Source organism: Falco punctatus (genome assembly GCF_963210335.1).
Source record: "Falco punctatus genome assembly, chromosome: 4".
Lineage (NCBI taxonomy): Eukaryota > Metazoa > Chordata > Aves > Falconiformes > Falconidae > Falco > Falco punctatus.
Window position 1 is genome coordinate 9,917,632 of NC_137583.1, and position 23,180 is coordinate 9,940,811.

At 35.0% G+C, this 23,180-nt stretch overlaps 1 protein-coding gene across 12 annotated transcripts in view; it reads right to left on the reverse strand.

Annotated features, from left to right (window-relative positions):
* ERC2 (ELKS/RAB6-interacting/CAST family member 2) overlaps window positions 1-23,180 on the reverse strand; it is a 481,052-nt gene that overhangs the window by 221,046 nt on the left and 236,826 nt on the right. For 8 of the 12 annotated variants that reach the window (XM_080384963.1, XM_080384960.1, XM_080384958.1 and 5 more), the window contains 3 exons: window positions 20,627-20,662; window positions 14,816-14,845; window positions 13,725-13,918 (listed from right to left, as the gene is read on the reverse strand). In XM_080384963.1, the coding sequence (XP_080241089.1) occupies window positions 13,725-13,918; window positions 14,816-14,845; window positions 20,627-20,662 (260 nt within the window). The remainder of the gene's footprint in view (window positions 1-13,724; window positions 13,919-14,815; window positions 14,846-20,626; window positions 20,663-23,180) is intronic. The other 4 variants (XM_080384962.1, XM_080384955.1, XM_080384954.1 and 1 more) reach the window with 2 other exon arrangements.

Below are 23,180 nucleotides of genomic sequence, written 5' to 3' on the forward strand. Positions count from 1 at the left end.
TTGTAATCCAGATTCTATAACAAAGAATTATTAGCATCTAAAAAATCTTTTAAAATTTGGGAGTTTTTCTTATTCCTAACCTTTCTTATTTTATTTTTGTTAACTAATTGTCATGATGATATAAAATTAATACTTTCAATGCAAAAACAAAAGCAATCATCCCAGCCAATAAGAAATGAATTACTTTGACACAGCCAGCATGTCCAACAGAGCTTAGTTTCTAAACAACTTTTATTCTTTCTCCCTTGATGGCAAAAAATGATATTGCAATTTACCCTTTTTCATAACACAGATGATGCTCAGAAGTTAGACTGCTTGTACATTCCAGGTTAAATCACTCATCTAGCTTTATGCCCTGATATAAAATGACAAATAGATTCATAACCACAGGAAGAAAACAGATGAACATTGATTAACATATAAAATAATAACATTTTATTTCATAAGAAATTTCCCTTTTTCCTTGTAAAATGAAATCTACTGACTGTAAAGCCATCTCACCATTGTACAAAATTATTTTTTTCTGAGACATCCACTGACTAGTAAACGTCATTTTACAGCAACACAGAATGCAACTATTTATTGCCAGTACATTTGTTAAGAGTGAGAAAAGAATTAGTTTGCCCAAAGCTGCACAGAAGAAGAGTATTCCTCATTGAAGTAAGGTATGTCAGTACTGCAGCACCATAAAGAAAAATGGGAAAAACAATGATACAAAGCAGCTGCCTGGTTCTCCCAACAGGGAGTCTTCAAAACACAGAAGAATGTATATATGTTGCAGGCCTAAATGCATTCGTGTGAACCGTTTCAGGGATGCCCTACCAAAATTGATCCACAACCCACACCAACTGCAGATTCACTACTGATACGATATACTCCACCCACAGAACAACCAAGGTATGTAGAACGGAGCCTAAGAAAGTCCCAAAACTACAATTAAGCGATTTACCACTTCTAACATGTCACCCCCTGCCAAGTAATTAATTATTACATTTGAGGTTTTTCTCTTTGGATATTCTGACAGTTTGATGAATATCTGTTACTTTGTTTAAATGGGTGCCAAAAATTGTAATACTTTCTCTGCACAGCCTCTTTATTCCATTTGATAACATTATATAATGCACCTGAATTCTGAAAAACGTAAGTGGCCAGGTACTTCCCTGCTTTAAGGAGAACATGGCTTATACTGGTTCATCTGGGACTGAAGTATAACATTGATGTAAATCAGCTCCATTCTCTTACTTCAAACTTATTGCACCATTTTGAAAAAATAACATTTCTTCTGCTTCTTTTGAATTTGGGAGTCTTTCTGCTTTTAACGTGAAAATTTGACAGACCAACATAAAAAGCTCAGAAACCAAACAGATTAATACAAACCACTACATGGTGGTTACATACAAGTAAAATGTTTTTGAAGACTTCCTTCTGGGGTGGGGTGGGGTTTGTGTGTGGAGATCATTCCTTGATTCTTGTTTAGACAGACTCAAAAAAAAACCCCAAACAAACCTGATATTTTTCCATGTCTGTTATCATAAAGGCCACATTTTGGAGGAATACTTCATCCCCAAATCCCAAGGGATTCTTGTCTTTGCATGTCTGACTAACCTATTACCATCCCATAGAAAAAAAATCCTGTCTATCCTGTCCCATCTTTGCCCTTTTTGCCCTCACTATTCCAAAGCAGAAAATCTAACAGATCTTATTCCCACTCTTCTCCTTTTCTCTACAGAAGAACTGTATTTTCCCCTCTCTACCACCCACTGAAAAGGACAAGGGACGAGACTTCAACTGCCTGAACTAATTGCCTTTTTAACTGTTTAAACACCTAAACTGTGTGTACCACCCTATGGCTGACCCTGTGACACGATTTCAGTTTTACAGTGGTGCTGTAGAACTGAAAAAAGCATCTATTCTACAGTGACATAAATGGGAGTAGCTCAGCTTCCTTAGCATGTCTATTGTAACATGGGATGAAAATGAAACTTTGACTGGATGCCTCTACAGAGACAGGAAAACATTGTCACCCTGAAGCTGGATTGCCCCCGCTGCCAGGAAGGCTAAGAGGACATCAAGACCTTCCCTTACAAAATAAGCTAATATCAATTGAGTAAAATCTTGCTGCCTTTTAGACAAGAAAATCTGGAGGAAGGTAATACTCTGGTTAACTTTGGCCAAACTGACTTTATCTTTTGGTAATAAAGGCCACTATTCTACTACACCCCTCAGAGATATAATACTGTGATCTCTTACTGAAGAAGAATGCTTGGTCTTCTTTCTGCCATTCACCTGAAGCTGAGACTAGGGCAAACTCCATGCCATAGCTCATGCTCCATCTACTCACCAGGAGAACTGAGAAGCACCCTTTGTGTTCTCTCTATGCTGATATAAAGGACTGGAACAAAAATGACCAGTACAAACAATAGGGGAAAAAAGTATCACTCAAACCAAACAATACTTTTAGAATCTCCAAATAATTTGATTCCTACATCTTGAATTCTCTAGTTGAATGCAAAAATGCTGAAATGCCCACAGTTAACAGTTAAGATAAATGAATTTTTGGTACATTCAATGTTTTCATTATGTTCCCAGCTCCTGTTACCAATGGATTACATAGCTATTTCAGTCTCACTCAAAGGAGCAAGCTTGAAGCCCACAGACATCTCAAAAAACACAAGGCAATTCTATTCCTGGGTAAAAATACCCCACAAATTCAAATACCCTTTTTTTTTCTTCTTCTTCTTCTTCCTTGCCCCCCCCCCCCCCTTAAATCTCATACTTTCAAATGTTTGAAGCCTAGTTTAAGATTTCTTAATACTTAAATACTTAATATGACAGCACTTCAGTGTGACAACTATTTTGACTCCAAATGCACCACAAAAATACATTGCTGCCTTGAGAGAACAAACAACTCTGCCTGGTAGAAATAAAGCGAGCGTCACAGAAGTCACTGAAACATTTCTCACCTCAAAGACAAAAACGTGGAAGAGTTTACCTAACACACAATCTGGGAAGTTTTCCAAAATCTTTGTTTAAGAAGTGTTTAGTCTGACACAGTTCCCTCCGAAGCTCTAGAGAGATGCTAGAAATATCCACATGAGGATAATGCATGAATGAAAAAGACCTACTAAAACCCTGTTCCAAACTATGGTTCATATCACTTTGTTTCAACACACATCTGCACTGCAACCACTGAAACTCAAATACAGTGCATTGCACTACTGTCTTTCTCAGCACATTCTTACTGGATGACACTTTATATGAACATGTGTGAAATTCGTACCAGAAGATTCACGTGTCATACATCTCTTTCGTACACCCAGGATTGTTGTGTATTTTCTTCTGTTATTCTTCTTTAAAAAAAAAAAAAATACAACAAAAAAAACCCACCACAAATACTGCTGGTGACCTGACACTAGATGAGAAGGATATCTGATCTGATATAATATGCCAACTGCTTGCTCAGCTATTTTATTAATTGAAACCAATAGCAATTACTGTAACCAGTAACTGGAAACAGTTTGTTGCTTGACATTTGCAACCAAGAAGTTGCAGTCCTGCTGCTGCTTTATCAGGTCCTTTCCAGTTCTTGTCCAGGCAACCTTTAAAAAAAAAAAAAAAAAAAAAAAAGAACAAAAAAAACCCTAACCGAACAAAAACAGTGAAAAAAATCCCACCAACTCTTGACTCTGTCCAGCTATTCTGGGCATCCAACTGCTCCACAGCATGTCCAGCTCAGCCTGACAGCACTACAGCAGTCAGGATCAAATCTCCTCTGTTGCACTTCATGTTTCATTACAATTTCCTTCTCAATAAAATCTTTTGACTGCAACTCCTGGCTCAACCTAGCCATTCTCAGGACCAATCCAGCCATTATCATTCAATACATAAATCAAACTTTCCATGCTTTTGCTGTAACCTCTTCAGACCTCAAAAAAACCCCAACAAAACCAGGTACACTTTGTATGATTTCTTGTTTTGACATACTAACTTCCCCTTACAAATTCAGATCACAGCATTTCAGTCCAGTCACAATCATGTTGTCTAGGCATGCTGCTCTTGGCATTATGGAAGCAAACGATGCAAGTGGAAGAAGTGGTTCTACCAACACCCCAATTCCTAAATTTAGTTCCTCTGTCTCTTTTCAGTCACAGCTTTTTGAGGGTAAGCTGTGCTATCTCACAAAGACCCTTCGCTCACATACCCCTCCACTGTACACAGGGAATCCTGTCAGCGTTGCACCCAGGCAGTCACCAGGCTCCCCAGTGGAGTGCTGTACGGCTGCTTGATTCACACGTCCAGGCAGTGAAGAAATATGCTCTGTGGATCTTCCCCTGGGGGAAACTAGTGGAAGCACCAGGTCTAGAGAAGGCTCTGTAGCAGCACTCTCTTTTGAAATTAGTAACTGTGAAACAGCAACCAGTGGTTCCTTATGTTTTCTCTTCCCCAACACAGAACTGTGCTGTCAAGTCCAGCCCAAAGCGGGCATTTTTTTCTTCAGAGAAGCAGAGCTTTCCTCATATCCCATATCCATGCTGCATATCCATTTACTTCCACAGAGTATTTACACTCCAAATCAAAACAAAACAAACCACATCACTAAGAAATTACAAAATATCCTTCCTTATTTAAATAGTCCCTTTCTAGTTGTTTCAGAAATTATTTTAACCTCTGCATTCCTTTAAGCAAACTGAATGGCCAAAGTATAGAAGTGAGTAGACCAGTTCAGGAGTGAGCAGGATAAAAATGAACAATGCATTATCCTGTCCCAGGGATCCAACCATATCTATCTTTTTATTGTTTACCACTATTATTTCTGCTTATTTTGTAATTTATTATTATTATACTTTTCTTCTTTAAGAAAGCAGAATTCCAAGGACATAAACTTTCTACTTTATTATTTCTTAAATGAAATAGAATGTAAATGCACATGAATTCAAAACCACGCATGTAATCAGATAAATCTAAATAATTTCTTCTCAAACCTTAATCTCTTTCAAAATGTTTAAACATCAACATGTTCACAATGTTAAAATGTTGATTCTGTATATGTAGCAAATGGACTAGAACAGAAAGACATGACAACAATCTGCCTGTTATCCAATGTGACAACCGTGTTTTTCACTCAGAATAACCAGTCTCTCAGAAGAGTAACGTGTATCATAGATTCTCTCAGTTTTCATTAGTACACTATCTCAATTTCTCCAGGGAAATTATCTTTGAACAACATATCACTCTACCCTTGGAACCATCAAACTGACATTTGACAAAACTGTGGAAGGCTTGTAAGTTAAATATAAAACTCTGTTAAACCTTGCCTTACTCATCTCATTGAGCTCTAGCCTCCTATGGAAACAATTAGGAAGACCAACATCAGAAGCTGGTGGGAAAATTTCTAGCACTGGTCATTATATTATACATGGAAAAAGTATCGATCACATTTATCTGCAGGCAGAAAAGTTTGGGGAGTATATAACCTGCTGTAACCTAAATGGAAAAAAAATAATTCTGTACTGATTCTCGTGCTCAGAACATTTTGTATTGTATAGGTAGATGCACGTGGCAGGGGTTATGCCAATGTATTCAGTTTTCTTGTTTACCATCACTATCAATAGCCAGCCATGTTATAAAATAGATGCAGCATTTTTCTAATCATTCTAAGCTTATACAAATAGAGATGAATAAAATGACAGCTAAGAACATATTGATTACAAGATTGAAAATTAATAGAGCTGCTTCTTAAGTTTTGACCTTGATGACGATTCAAGCTGCAAAAACTTAACACTTCACTGAAATCCCACAATAAACTCTGATCATATGCTACAACTTCTATAGGACTCTAGGGGTGAAAGTTGGCAGGGTTACGAGGACAGTTTGCTTCAACAAGGTCAGCTGTTTTTTTAGGTCAATAAAACATAACAGAAATTGCACCTCCAACTGCTGAACAAATGTTTCTGCATACCAATCATGAAATTCCAGTGAAATCAAGCATAATGACAACTGCATAGCATAATACCTTTCTTTAAGCTCTCCCTGGCTATAGAGGTTTTCAGTCAATGTTGAGTACGTTTTGATAGAAATGCCAGAGTGGTTACATTCAGACACTAATTTCATCATAGCCAATTCCAGAATAAATGCATTTGATTAATTTCTGAAAGAAAGAAAGGTTCTGAAAATAAATTAAGTATTTTTATAATTCAAGTGTAATAACTATTCACTCAAGCACATTAAAATGTGCTTGTAGTAGATAGACAATAAACTGAAAATTTTTGTCCAATTCGTTACTGCAATCAATAAGCCTCAAATTTCAGAAACAAAATTTTCCAGCTGGAAAGTAACTTGGGGTTGTGATGTGCATTAAAGCACATCAGGAAAAAAACCCTCTTGCCTTATCAATGTTTTCATAATGAGCCATCTTTTGCCATACAGTTCAAAGGCATCCACGTCAGAAACTTTCCTGACACGTCTGAACCATGAAATGTGAACTGTGCTTGGTTTGGAGACAAAGATACCAAAACTCTCCCAAACTGGCAAGCTCTGCTTCTGTATGAACAAAGAACAAAGCAGTGCAAGAAGTATACATCAACATAAAAATTCTGAAAACTCCAGATCTAAACACAATATAAAGGCAGATTGGACATTTGCCATGATTCTAGTCAAAGGTACTGCATGCCAACCTGATACTATATCTGCAAATGCAAAACTTTGGTAGCTGAAAGCTACCTGCAACGTCTTTGCAGTATACACTCACCTTTGTACTCCTGTCTGATTGATCTGTTAAGAAGTAAATACTTTCTACATTGATAATGACTGAAACCCAGGTCTGTTCCTGCCTAAAGCAAAGCTCCTTCAGCACAGGAAACAAAACTCTGTGCAACCTTCAATCACCAATTTCAGAAACTGAAGAGTAAGGGATGAGATTAGGAGTACCGAACTGTCTTAAAAATACCTGCCACAGGAGAAAATAAATAAAGCCACATTCTGAAATGAATGGGGAAAGGAGGAAGCAGATGAACCCATAGTCCAAATGATAAAAAGTTATTTGTTTCTAAAATAGCAAGTATATACTTTAAGACATCACTAACTTACACTTTACAGCCATTCATAAGCATGAGAAAGGGAAATTAACATCAAGGCCTACTAACAGAAAAAAATATTGACTAGATCAATTTTTACTTTCAACAACCACAAGACATGTAACAATACTTGATAAGATAACTCAAAAACAGTGCACAAGCACAAATTCTAGCTAAACTAATCTAAAATCCAGAAGAAAAACATGGATCTGACTAGATGATGCTACATACAAAACCAGCACATAAAACATACACATACATATTGCCTCCCTTGCAGTTATGTGCTGGTCCAGAACCTGCACCAAATGGCTAAAAGTTTCTGAACCAGAAGCTGAACTAGTCCAATTCATTCTATTATATTTGTAATAACAGTAAAAGGGGTGATGGTAAAGTATTAGGAATAAGGCTCCGATTTGTGTATACTATTGTCATTATTCAATCCATTACCTGCTGGGTAGAGTTGTCTACCGTAAAGCTATTGCCAATGTTGAACTCCCTAAACAAAGGTAATAAAACTGAAAGAAGAAAAAAATCTGCACACATAACAACATATGAATTTAATATGTTGTTCATAAACATTTTTTTCTTACAGGCAAAAGCATTCTTTCACTGTAAAGTTTCTGATCTAGAAATGGTATGACCAAAAACTTCACAGTAAAGACAAGCAGAAGAAAAACGAACGAAAAAAAGGGCAAACAGAAGTTATTATCAAATCAAAATGGCCAAATAAATGAAGCATCAATGAAAACCTTAATTGTGGAAGGAGCAATTAAGTAGGAGAGCAGAAAATACTGACCTGGAAGTCAAGCTGTTTGGAGTAGGGATGAAAGCAGCGGTTTGGAGAAAAACAGATAAGGAGGAAGACAACAGAAGAGAATAAAGGGAGGAACACATTAGTTCTTTAAAAATATAACAAGCAGATGTTATATCAGCAGATTTTATTAAAATAAAAAAGGGGGGAGAAGGGAAAGCAAGAAATAAAATTTCTGTAGCAATATAACCTCACCGTGCACTGAATAAAACAGAAATTTTAAAGTAAAATTGCATCTTTTGTCATTTGTGGCCTGTGGAAAGCCATCCATATTTATAACCATCCAAATGCACACACACAGACAATGCAACAAATAAATCAGATGGATATTGGTAGTGTTCACTGCCACACAAATATCTCTTTATATACCATGAAGTCTTTCTCTGAACCAACATAGGTTTGGTGACCCACATTCATCAGGTCTTCCTGTGAAAGCCAAAACAGTTAAACAATTTGGCAGCTTGTTCAAAGATACCATCTAGAAGTTCACAAAGCACTGCACCTAATAATCAAAGACAGGGATTTGCCCCCCCACCCCCAGAAATTACAGCCCCTTCTAATGCTGACAGCAATTTTTTTCTTTAATCTGAAGGTTAATTCTTCATCACTGAAAATATTCTGATGCTTGATAACTTACTTGGTAAAAAATCCTTAATTGAAAGAGCATGTCAGGTAAGGCAAAAGAAATCCCTGCTAGACTAATCCTTAAAACTGTCACTAATGCACAGTTTTTCCTTCACTTTTGAAAGGGAAATTTTAAAAAACTAAAAAAATACCTTTTTTTTAAACACAATTAATCCATATGCTGATGTTTTGTCATTTATGCAATGAATTATCAGTGCTGTGTGGACTTATAGACATCAGAATTCAAATCCAACCCAATTCAGAATGAGTTAATTGTAGTCTGAACACACCAGGAACTTAAATGTGCATCATCTATAGCGTTATTACCCAAAATTTACCACTGCATATGAGATGTGATAACAAAAAAACCCAAACTTTTGTCTCATAGCTAGTATAGTATTTTAAAATGAACTTTAATATTGGAAGTTATACTGAGAAGCTACACTCAACCAAGCAAATGACTGATCATCTAACATACCACTGGAGAAAAGCAGACCCAGGATTTTGAAATCTACACTACGCTCTCATCACTTTCTTTCTCTTTTTGCCCTAAAATTATTAATGGATAATTGATATCCATTTTATTATGTGCCAACACTCTGTTACTGAAATAACTCTTCTTTCACCACAGTGCTTACCCCTTCATATATTTATAGAGAACAAGCATCCCTGCTTGTTTTGCCAGAGAAACAAACCGCTGTTGTTTGGACTCCTCCTGTGACATGAGCACTCCATTCGTTTCATTACCCCACCAGCCCTCTCTGCACCTGTTTCCAGTTTTAATTCAACCTTCTCAAATATGACTGATGAGAAGTATACAGCAGTGTTCCACATAGAGTCTTGCCAGTGCTTGATGACATTAATACCTTCCTGTCCTTACAGCAGACATTTATTCTGACATATCAGGATTCACACCTCATTATTTAGATGTCTGTTTCATTATTTAGATGGCTCATAATGACACTGCCATAAGCAAATTTACCTAATCTTTCTCTTCCTAAGCTGTATGGAGGATTATCCTCAGCTTACAGCAGGCAATTTTACTGGTCTTAACTTCACAATCACAAATTTTCTATCAATTTCATTTCATTTCATTTCATTTTATGATTCAATCTCCATAGCATATTTCACAAACATACTTTTCATACTGACGCCATTAATAAAAGTGTTAAATAAAATAGTCCTTCAGTCCTGACAGTTCCGTTCCAGCTGCGGGTACCTCTCCTTGGCTAGGCCCTTCACACTGAAATCTAAGCTGATGACTATCTCACCCAGTTTCGTTTACACCATCAAAAAGAAACCCAAACAAAAAAAGCCAACCAAACAAACCGCAAACCATATTTTCTTCATCAAGAAATGAAAGAAAAACATCAAGCTAAGTTTACTGAAATTACATTATGCTGGGATATATTGCATTCTATTTTAACCTGTTCTTATTATAAATACAGATAAATCATGAAAGATGTAATAAAAGTTATCAAACAATTTTAGTATAGGAGGAGGAATTGGTACTCCTATGTAGTTATAAGAAGTTGTAAAATACAAATATATATGCAGTAATTTAATAAACGGACCAATGTGTTTTTATATATGAGCAGTATGAATCACGACTCTTAAGTGATGCAACTCAGAAATGTGATATTGTCTGAGGCAACAAAATCACATCAAAACCATAAAAGTTACCATTCATATGAAATCTTCTTCAGGATTATTAATAATGTTCATTGACCAAACAGCATACGCTTACAAATTTAGCTGCCCATATCTTGAAGCAGATATTTCTACCCTTGACTATTTGACACTTCCTGTGTCAATACTTTCTGACATAGAAGAACATTAGTATTCATCATCTTGGTTTAATTCTTGTTTAAATTTGTAAATTATAACTTTATTACAAACATTTTTATTTTTCAAAATAATTTTCACAGTACACCTGATTCTTATAGTACAACTCATTATGCTGCTGAACTTATATGTGAATATAAAAATATTGTGAATACCATAGCCTGCAGTACTCGAGATCTTAACTCTCTCAGAAATTTATGTTTATAAATTTTGAGAATTCATGTTGTTGCAACTATCTTGCAATATAAAGATGTTGGCATAGCAGTGAACATGGATCCCAGCAAGCTATTAGCCAACAAATAAATTACAAAAGAGCATTTGTTTTCCTACAAAACCCCAGAGATGCCTTTGCATCTCAGGTTAGGGGAGATGTTGAAGATATGCTGCTTCTGAGCAAGAAAAACAAGGAGAAAAAGTAAGGAGAGATAATAGCAACCTAGAGCACATTACATGAATTACAAAACAGCAGGACAAGAAAGAAAGAACATTTTCAAATATACTTCTGTTAAAGTTGCAGTCATTTTCACAATGCTTTATTCCCATAAAGTCAGTAAACTGAGCTTTGGCTCCACCTCTTCCCTTCAATAATGAGCCAATCAAGTAGTCATTACAAGCAGAAAAAGTAGTAGCACTTCATAAAATGTTACAGCAATTTACACTCTACCTAACCCCCTAGAAAGGGGAATTTCAACATCAAAGTTCCCTCTCTAGGGACACCAACAGGTGACACAGTTATATACAGATTTAATCTTTAGGCCAATGTTCCTAGAAAATAAGGAAGAGGGAGAAAAAATAAATTAAATTTTAGAGAAATCTAAGGTGAGCCTGAATAGTAAGAAGGGTCAGATACCAACTCACTAAAAATACTTCCCTATTACACCTTTACATTGCTGCAGATTGCTAGCCTTACTGTACAGATCAACAAATCTGTGCCTTTGCTTACGCGCATTAGAAAGTAGCTTTAAGACTATAACCAAGTAAAGGCAGTAACTTCTGTTAATGAAAGCAATAATAGATAATTTTTATGTAAGTCCTTTTTTTTCACCCTAGTTTACAATAATTAACACATGTACTGCTTGTATAGGAATTTGGAATTAAACATGAACGCGGTACATGTTAAATCAAGTAAGAAACTGTATTAAAATTAATAGAATTCACAGACAAATCTTGGAACATGATGATTCCCAAAAATTGCAACGTATTACTGTCCTTAGCTGGTTATGCCAGAGAGATCTCATTGTAAGCATTACAGAAGCACTTTAAGGTTTGTAGCAAAGCTTAAATACTTCATCACATTCAAAGTATAGCATATACTTTTCAAAGTCTGTGCTTACTCAGTGGAACCAAATTTATTTCAGAATCACCACCTCATCAACAATAACAGACTGGAAATTGGTGTCCCAAAATTTCACTGATAAAAGTGCATACACTTTTTAAAAGATATATATAAAATAGAAAAGTATGTCCATTACATAACCCAGTACAGTAAGAGGTTGTACTGACAAAGCCATAGCAATATCTCTGTATCCCTTGGTCCCTTGTTTCTTTGTAATCATTGTCCTGTAATCAATAATTCTCAATTTAATTCAAGTAAGTCTACTGATCTATACTGATTCTTTATGTCTTTTCTATACAAAATGTTGAAATCAAATCAAGATTTGCTAAAAAGCTTAGATCACAAGCTTCATGTTCATCTTTCAATCTTATTTCAACACATGTGACTGCTACTTAATAAATCTCTTAAGATTATCCTCTTGAACAAAAGTTTAGCATGCCTACTATTGCATCTACCGTCACACAATAATTCAGTATATTTTATGCCCAATGAGGATGTCAGTTACTGTTTCTGTAAAAACTATACAGTTCTCACCAGCTTGGTCACACCTGGAGTCACTATATTACAAGCCTAGGTCTGTGATTGCCTCTACAGTACATTCCCCTATGGGTGGAATAGGCAGCACTTTCTTGACCACATAAATTCACTGATGACGTTATCTTTTTCCAATATGATGCTTTAAGATTTTGGAGAGTTCAGGCAGAACTCACAGTCATGGTGCACAGTGACCATTCTTCATTACTAGCTTCCTCTACTATCTACTTTACACATGAAAACTGGTGCAAACACTAGACTATCCTAAACATCTTTTGATGTGTCAAGAGGGGTAAACTGCTAATTAAAGTTGTCCTCATGTAAATACTCAGTTCTATTTAGAGCACAAATCTTTTTCCACTTTAAACTTGAGGTCTCCGTTCTCATGACACTTTGATTGATAACTACATACTATTCATCATTATCATTATTAAACCTTTGCCAAATACCTGCAGAGAAAGATAAGTTCTGGCAACAGGTAAATGTGAAGAATGATAAGTCATCATCAGTCAAAGATGCTCTGCATCTTCCTTTCCAAACTTGCTGTTTTCTTTCCCCTAAGGTAGCCAACATTTCCGGCAGATCTTCCCCTCTTTCACAGTAATTCTCCCCAATTGGACAAGGTGCTGCTGTATCTTGGCTAAAACTATAGCAATAATCACAATGAGATCCCTTAAACTTCTCTTTTGGAACCGTGAAACACTTTTCTTCTGACTTGATCAGTAGAAAACAATTCTATAAAATACCTGAAAACATAAAATTCCTTCTTTCATTTACCTAAGAGTGGGTAAGTACAGGAAGGGAACAAAGAAAACAGATCCACATGTATTATCAATCAAATAAATTGCAGTATACCATATGGGAGAAGGTTCCAATAATCATTACAAAGGGTGTGAGGCAAATGGAAAATCCTCCTGTCTCCATTAAGTAAAGACTGTACAACCTTCCCAGAATTAAGATAAACACCACCTGGTCAACATTAGAAAATACTCAGCTGAAGCAGACAAAGACTACAGAAACACTGAGAAACAGTTATTAATATTCTATAGTATGCTGTACTACGTACTATATTATTCTATTATATTCTCTATAGTCATGAGGCTGGTCAGAAATACTTACCAATACTTTTCAGGACCTCTGAGGATTAGTGATGCTGTTCACACTGAAGAAACGTGTGGGGACAGTTTTTATTTACCAGTTACTAGATAGACAGGTTTGTTCCCTCTACGAGGTTTTCTAGGAGGGTTCTTCTCATTGTAAACTGCATATGGCTTTTCCTATACATGTTCCCTTTACAGACATTACTAAAAAAGTGGAAATCTTAAATAGTTCCAGGGTCACCAGACAGGAGATGCAGCTCTCAGCTAGCTATTCATTTCTGACTCAATTTTACAAAACATAACAAATATTCTATTAAAACATATATTCTAGTCTTTTCTGCTCTGCAATAAATATCAAGTACATAAAAATGCCACTCAATGTAAGACAATATAAGAATTACCTTTCTAACTCTGCAATTTTCTTATCTTTGTCATTCTTCTCATTCTCTACTTCCTTCAGTATTTCTAGAAGTCTGTCAACCTCAGCCTGAGCTTTGCCACATTCTTCTCTATAGTACGATGCCTCTTTGTCAAGCTGTTTCATTCTGTCTGCAAATTCTGGATTCATCCGTGCCTCCTCTTCAGCCTCATGAGCCTTCAGAATCAATATTTTTTAAAAAATAAGGATAACAATAATCGTTAGAGCTTTAAGAGCTTTACTTCTTCAGTCTCGGAGTTCAAATTTTTCATTAAAAAGGATTATGGGTATTCCTGTCCGTTGAAAATATTTTCTACAGAAGCATAATAAAAAAGAATGAAAATATCTTTGTCGTCTAGAATTATAGTCAAGTGCTATCATCCTGAAGGAGCAGGGGATTTCTTAAGGTTTTTTTAACATATTTATGCAACCATATTTTAAGGGTGTTTTTAAATTTAAAAATCACCTTGTAATTCATTTAATTTAAATCACAGTAAGTTTTTTAAGACTTTCAATATATAGGCAATTTCTTAATAAATCACATTCTCTCTCTTTCCCCAGGTATATATATACACTTTGTCCATGTGTTTTTATATATATATATATGTACACATACAGAGATACATATATATACATATTGTAATCTATAACTCCAGATGTTTCAAATGCAGTTTAATAAGAAAAATTTAAAAGAAATTCTTTTTATGCAGTACCATTTTCTAAAGACAAACTAACGAACTAAAAAGTTGCTTTCAGCAGACATTTTACCCAATAATCCTTTTTCTTTTATCGTTCATACTTAACCTGAAACATCAGAAGAACAAGCCCATTGGTGAAAACGTCACAAACCTGGCAAACACATGCATGGATGGGTGGCAGTTTCACAGACAAGAAAGAACTCAATGAATACAACAACAACAACAGTGCAGAGCCCAATCTTACTCCCATCAAATCTAATGGCAAAAACCTACTTAACTTCAATGGGAGCATGATCTGGCATCAAGTGCTTTAAACTGTTGGCTGGAGTAATCACAGACAGATGGAAACAACAATGCACTGCAATGCTTAGCCTACCCCTTGCTTCCCATTATTCCTAATTGGCATCTTGAAAGAGCAGGCAAGGAAAAAACAAGTAGTTTAAGGCAGTGCACATTAAACATAGAAAATTCAGATAACAATCTTTTAACATAAAGGAATTTTACAGAAATTCAGAACATTTAGAACTGAAGGTCCTCCAACTATCTTATTACGCAGAGAAGACGTGGACTTAACTTATCCTTCTTAATTTCAGGGAATAGACAATGCAAGCAAGCAATGAAAGAAATGCAGATCAAAATAAAACATGCGTGTTTTGGAAAGAATTATTATAAACTACAGGTACTAGGAGGTTCATATTCTTTGCAATGGTTAAAATTTTCTGTATAAAAAAAGAACAAGTCCGGGTTTAATACAAATACAACAATCAGAAAATCGAAATTACTAGGGAAGAACCTTAGGGGTTGCATGTAACATATCATTTAAGCATGAGGATAGTAAGAAAAAAGATAGTACATTTTAAGTGTTATTTATCCTACTGTGAGATTTTTAGTCAGAACTATTTGGTTGCCAAAATAAGCCAAGGGAATGACATGAGAAGCCTACTAAACCTGCTGGCTTTGCTCTTCAAATTCTGTATTTCAGATGATAATGTGTGTTCCAGCCATGAATTCTACACAGATACAGGGCTTCCCTAACACAGAGTTTTTTTCAAGGTGACATCCAAAGAGAATTTTGATTTCACAGTTTGGGTGAGATGCTAGCAACAGATTCCTTTTCATCCTCATAAATCTTCCTGCTTTAAAAATAAATCTCGATTTATTTTATACCAGGTGTTAACTGTGTCAAGAAATTTAGTTTCAACTACCTTTGTAATTTACGTAAATGCAATACTCGGATTCAGGGCCAATTATGTGAGAGAGTGTACCAATTTCCAGCTGCAAACTAATTTTCCATCAACTCTATTAAGATATTTGACAATGTTTTATCTCTCCAAAATGAACAGTAATTGTTCTTTTTCAAAGGAAAAAAAGAATAGTTCTATAGGTCATGAAAGGTAAATTCAGTCTAGGAAAAAAAAAAAACCAAAAACAACCCAACCTGACTCCCACCTTTAAGATACTAGGAAACCCATGCAAAGAGCATGTTGTTCCCTATTGCTCCTCAGATTTCTCCTCCTCTCCTAAGGTAAATCCAGAATTTCACAACCCCCCTCTAGAGATTACCACTCTTTCATATTCCTTACCGTCACCTTTCTTTCCCTTCTGTTTATTTTAGTATGTAATTCTCTTATTTACCCGCCTTGCATCCATAACTTCATCAACAGGCAAAACACCCACCTTCCTGCCTCTAACCAATCTTTTCTTCACTTTAGCATACAGGAACTATAAGCTTCAGCCCAGGCTTTTTTTCTCCATGTTCTTCTACCCTAGTTTTAACCCAGGACAAGAAGCAATGCAGAAGACAAAGAAGCCTGGGTTGGGGTTTTTTTTGGGGGGTGTTGGCTTTTCATTGTCACACTGGACTTTCTACAATGAAAATACATAATTGGGCAAGAACATGATATTGTCACCAATGCAAAGCACCAGATGTTCAACTGTCATAAAATATTCCTATCACACAGAAGCTCAGAAATGTACTGAACAAATTATCTACTGTACAGGTTATAACTAAATCACCTGAAATAATAGATATAAATTATATTATTCAGTTTAGCCCTATAATCTTTGCTCATTCACATGCTAAGGAAGCTAATGTTGAGTTGCAAAAGTATTTTCAATTCTTCTGCTTTCTGTGGTATTCATGCCATTCCATATTTGTGGGAGGTGTTTTCCCATGGTTTTCAACACAAAATGGAACATGTAAAGTATGATTAAATCCAATGCGATTGAGTATCCAACCTATACAGGGTATTGAGGTGCACCACTGTTACCCATGATGTCACATACAAATCAATATAAGCATTCAGTTCAAAGACAAGCATATTATTTTGATCTTAAAAAAAAAAAAATACAAAAATCCCAGTATTGCAAACCACCAGTGCTTTTACTAGCACTTCCTATAGAGTATTCTTGGATTATTGACAGGAATCAGATTTCTACTAGGGCATTGCCTTAATGAAGAAGGAAAGGAAAGTTAGTTAAGAAGGGAGAGCAAGAACATAAAACATTTTTTAAAAAGAGCTTTCTGCAGGTGGTACTCTAACTTGCAATGAGTTCCTTCAAGGGAATCCTCATGTTATAAACAAAGTTGCTGATATGACAAGAGAGCAAAGCACAATCTATCTGATATTCCCAGGGCAAAGGCACAGAATTACTTATAAGAGCCTTATTATATTTTACAGCTTTGAAAGACGTGTTTGGATTTGAACTGGGTACTTTTTTTTATTATTATTTGTTAAATACAGATCAGGGCTGATTTGTCGACAGATGGAACTTGACTTTTGAGGTCAAACAGTAGGCCTGAAAGAGATGGAAAGCAGCTCAGCTGATATTGACCCTGCTCCTGGCTGGACAGGGCAGATTTCTTTGGCTTTTTTTACAGTCTGTGGGAGACTGTCTTGGATCACTTCTAACCAGAAGCTGCATGGTTATCACATTAATCAGAAAGCCCCTGTCTATTCCTGCTGTCCTCTCTTCTATTCTTATTTTTAATTTCTGTCCCCCTTTTTCTCCCTAAGTTCTCTGTTTTCTTCAGAAGAATACATTTTGTGTTAATGGGGCTTTTAAGGGTAAAAGTAACTGGTTCATGCATACCTTTCAGCAGCAAAGTACTTGATCTCTTAATTTTTATCTATAAATGATAATAATTATATGTGCAGATTAGGCAAGTCTCAAACTAGCACACTTGGTTTATGTTTTGTTTGTCAGTCTTGTGACTGTGTTGTTATATGTTATTTTTATAATGCAATAAAAATAGCATATGACTCTACCATTAGAATTTCACTAATTTTATAGTAATTATGTATCTGTTCTGATATTTCCTTAATAAGTACTACAAATATTTTAGAAGTAAAGTAACATTGCCTTATGTAAACAACAAATTTCTTACAGAAACACCATAATAGTGTGGCATAGACATGCATCGTGAATTATTTGGTCTATTACAATTTTATGGTACAACCATGCATACATTATTCTGCATGACAGAAATAGATGGATAGATATAGAACTTCATTTTTAAAGCTTCAGGCACAAACATACACAGAAATCAACAAAGTACTTCATAAAAAATAAATGGAACAGCAGAATTTACATGCAAAAAATTACTTCGTAAGATCCTTCAAATTTTATTACTTTCAGTAATAAAAAAAAATTGCTGTCACCTTCTTTTTTGTAGTCTTAAAATTCAGATTTTTCTAATTTAACTTCAGGGATTGCTCTAAGCAACTGAGAGTGGGTTCTGCGTGTACTTTAAATTTAATCTGCCATTGGTCTGATAGAGTATTTGGAAAATTATGTCTTTTGTTATCCAGAAAAAGGTTCATCTGAACTCCAAAGTGCATCATTATATTTTCATTACAGTAGAAAAACAATTATATAACTTCTTATAATCAATTCTGCACAAGAAATTATTTGATATTTCAAAAAGTTAACCTTTCAAAACATGAAGAAATTTGTGCTCAATTCTGTTCACATCTTATTCACACAGGTGAATATATTGTTAAATCATTTGCTATAGAGTAAGCAGCATTTGCACCCCTTCCATGCCATCTCCACTTTGGTACCTAAATGTCTGTAAGAATAAAACACTTCTACCCATTGCTGTACTTTGAAAACATTAGATTCAGTGATAAATGAAAGTCTTGGAGTTGATACTTGTGTGACAATACTAAAAACACACTCCACTGCACAAAAAATGCTGTATTACTGCATGGGCTAAAAGAGGTCTACCCAGATTGACTGTTATTTCTCTGACATGTAAACACAAGAGCATTAAAACTTCAGTACTTTAAGATTAGATTGCCATCTGGTTTTCTTATAACATTATTCTTCACAAACAAAAAAAAATGGCAAGGAAACATTCTAGTAAGTATCATAATGATTTGCAGTACAAAGAAAACGTTTCAAGTCACTGCTATTACGCCATCTCAAAGAACAACGGTGAAACCTTGCCCTTGTAAAATTCAAAGAATATGTTGGCATTGGCTTCAATCAAATCACAATTTCATTTCAAGATCTTAGGTGGTTTTGGGGAAGAAGAGCATCATTACATTGTTAAAAGTAGACTGATAAATAATTAGCAGAAGAAAGAAAATGAGCAAGAAAAGTTTATTTAACAAAACCTGTCTCATGGATATACTACAATTGCTGCCTAGTGCCAAAGGGAAAGGATCTTGCATTCATTATCTCGGAACTGCCAACAGGCTTTCCTTGTGAAAAATAAGCATGTAAAGGCAGAAAAAAATGGAAGAAAAAAAGGACTTACTGACTTTGGAATACTGCACACAAATAACAACAAGTTATAAGTTATAACAATAAGTTACAAGGAAGTAACAAACAAGTTCCATAGAGCAGAATAACTAATACTGAAAGAATGACTGGAAAGCATTTATGAAAATCAAGAGAAAAACTAACACAAATCAGACTCCTGTCTGAATAGACACGCACAGTAGGAGTGCAAATGATATGAATAGAAACGTAACTACCACAGAAGTGAGCCAAGATGATACAGAAAAAAGGGTTTCATCGGGTCTTATGTTATTATCAATTTATAACTGGATTCTAAAAAGTTAACCAACAACTTTAAAAGTAAACACAGCACATTTGGCGGACTCTCTTTTCTCATACATAAGTCATGACATACCCATTACATGGTAGGCAGCTACAAAACTTGGCAATGATAGACTCCAAAGCTGGAATGCTGCTCTGCTCACATTAATGGCAAAATTCCCATTGACTTCAGTGAAGGCAATACCTTCCCTAATGCATAGTATCACATTACTCAAGCTAGAAAACCAGTTAACCAGTTCTTCTATATATACTATTCCAATTACATGGTAATTCCAACTATGATTACTATGTAAACTATAGCTTGTAAGTTGCTGTTACAGTTACATCATATTTTCTGTCCTGCGATGCTCACTGCACAATAAACGTTAACAGTCTCAGCCAAACAAATGAAATCTGTTCTCTGCAGAGAGAACGTCTGTTACTGCACTTCCTCAAATTGAAAAACTAACACAGTCAAGTCAAAAGGGTAGATTCTGTGCAATTAAATCAGACATTGGCAAAAATAATAATGCCAAACAAGCCCAAGTAATACCTTTTGGCTTTTCCAAATACTGCCCTTTGCGTTCATCATTTTATATTACAGCATTTTCTTCAATTAAATACAATGTTTCCGTACTCTTGATGTATATATGCTGAATGTATACAATCTTTTTATGATTAAAATTGATCTGAACTAATTTATTCATATGGATTTTTGAAAATAGTACCAGTCACTTCCTAAATATTATTCACATACTCAACTCAGTCACGATATACTGAATTAATTAGAAGTTATTTAAGTTTGAAGGATCAAATAAAGTACTGCAGAAGGAGGCATTAAAGAGCAAAGCAAAGCAAAAAATAAAAAATCATCTGCATGCTTTTTCTAATGGAGAAGTTGAGGACCTAAAGGCTAGGATGTTTCTTTTCTCAGAAATACTGTATGTACCTATTTAATACATTTCATATTCTTAACACGGCCTTGAAGTCCACAAAGTTCACTTATTTGGATATAATGAATATAGCATAGTGAGCATCAGTATTCTGCAAAGCTCCACAGAGGAAGAGCACAACACAGTGAGGTAATGGATCCTCATGCTTTCATATGTTACAGCGGGCATTTCAAAACAGAACTTACTGGATTGTACATCTGATTGAACAACTGTTCAGCTTGCTACATTGCAAAGTTGGAAGGGAGTGAAGCACAGACAGGGAAAGAAGGAAAGATCCAGGAAAACAGCATTAGCTCAACAAACCCAGTGCATTTGCACAGAAGAACTTGTCACAAAAAAGTAGAAATTTAAGATTCTAAACATTCCTTGGTGAAAGTGTGAGGCACTGGGGAAACATAAACGTTGACTTTGGCTCCTAAAAAAAGAATAGTTGGAGTAAGAAATTTAAGGTTTGTGTTACTTTCCCTTTCTCAAGTTAAATAACCCATGAAATAAAGAAAGGTGTCCACTTTTGATGATACATTAAGTGCTGGTCGCAAGCAATGAATCACGAGAAGTGCTTTTGGCTGAGGCTGCAATTTATCACCAAAGCTTCAAAGATGGCAATAATAAAAGATTAATTAAATTGTATCATTAAATTTATTACTTTCCTTTTGTTTAACACAAGACTGAATTTTCTATGCAGAATGACTTTTGAACAGTACAGTTTGGCAAAAAGTACTTTAGCAACTGCAATATGTCAGTAAACAAGTAAATCTAAGAATGAAAAACAACAAGAGGAAATTCTATAGCAGATAATTAGATTCTGTATATATACGCACACATATATATACTTAACTACCTATAAGGCAATTCTTGCTGGTCTTTCACTAGTAGCAATACAAAGTGAGTCAACAAAAAGTCCGGGGAATTCTGGCCAAAAAAAAAGCATTGAGCCTTCTTCTGGGTTTTATGATTTTTTTTTTTAGTTTTATGAATTTCAATCCATAATCTCTGACACAAAAAGTTTAATAAGCATGTCTATGGTTTTAAATGTTATTTTGTATACCAACATATAGCACAGTCACATGAATAATTACTCTTTATGAATATCCTCGTTATTGCTTTTTGAAATGTGTCTACTCTATAAAATTAAAACAGTGGGTTTAATGAAAAGTGCCTCCTCTATGGCATTTTTAGAGAGAAGTTACATGTAAGCTGTGTTCAAATTTCCCAGAGTAACAGACAGCCCCTTGGAGTCACTTCTGAAAAAGAGATATAAACTGTGCCCATTCCTTCTAGCTTCCATCGCGGTTAATGTTCATACATAAGCACCCTTACGGGACATGCCGGTTAATTTACTCTGAACTATGTTGATGTTCGCTCCTACTCTAACTCAGACATATGCAAGAATAACCCAGATTTCTGTTTCAGTTAGTTTCCTAAGGAGTGAAAACATGGTGAAGGTAGTTTTCTGGGGACCAATTACTTTTAACACAGGATATTTACAGGTTTGAACATAAAGTATTTTATTAGAGAAAATGTGAATTGAAAATTACTGTTTGGAGTCTACTATCATTAACAGTCACTGTTCTGTTCAACTAAACATGCCCACAAAGAAGGTTGTAACTACATTTTATTGTGGAAATACCTCGTCTCCTACAAATGTTGGGTGAATTTCCATTGGGGCTTTATGCTATATTTATGATATAATAAAACTATTATGTTTTCAACTTTCATTTAATAATCCTTTGTATTTATACACAGGGAACATACTCCCTTTTTATACAAAATATGTCCCAGACACTCTTGGACTTTTATAAGTGCTTATTTTTCCATGACTGTACGATGTGCTTATATGTACAGTCATAAAAGATTGACTTAGGATTTCAAGTTCTTCAAGAGGATTTTGACTATTTTTAATTTATTTTATTTTTTTGATCTGTGCTTTTAGGGGTTTATTAACTATTTTTTTAAATTAAGAAAATAAGATATTTCAGTTTGTAATTAAGTATATTTTGTAGTGAAGTGCAAAGTAAAAAAACCCCACATTTTCTAACAAAAGAAAACACAATAAAGGATTTCCAGAGAAATAAGTTCTTTAGATATTTTAATTTAGACCTCAATAGCACTTATAAGCTATCAAACATTTATAGTAGTTGTGTTTCCCTTAAAAGATTTTGTATATGTTTATTGAAAAAGATTCCCTTCCTTCCTCTCCACAACTATCATGTAACATAGACACCTAATTGCACATATTCATCCTGAATTAAATAACAACAGAAGTATAAGTTTTACACTCTGGTGCTCTTTATACTTTTTAACACCTTCTTCACAGGTAAGGCTATTGAAACAATGCTTAAACCCAGAGCGGGATACTACTCCACCCTAGGTAAAAAGAGTGTAAATATTATCCTAATGGTGGTAACATTCATAGAAGAAATAAATATTCTTTTCTAGAAAGTGAAGCATTAGATATCAATATAAAAGAAATAATGTTTGACATACACTTAGTCATGAACTGCAGGAGGCAAACATAATGCCTAAACCCATCAAAAATACGTCATGAGATAGGTGTTTGAACAATGAGAGCAGACATTACCAAATGACACAGAAAAAGGTAAAAGAAACAACATATGGTAGAAAAGGCATCAACAAACTTGCAAATCATTTAAGCAAAAAACTGGTTTAATACATCAATTTAAATAAAATATGTTATAAAATGCAGGATTTGTACATTTTCTTTTAAATGCTTGCTTC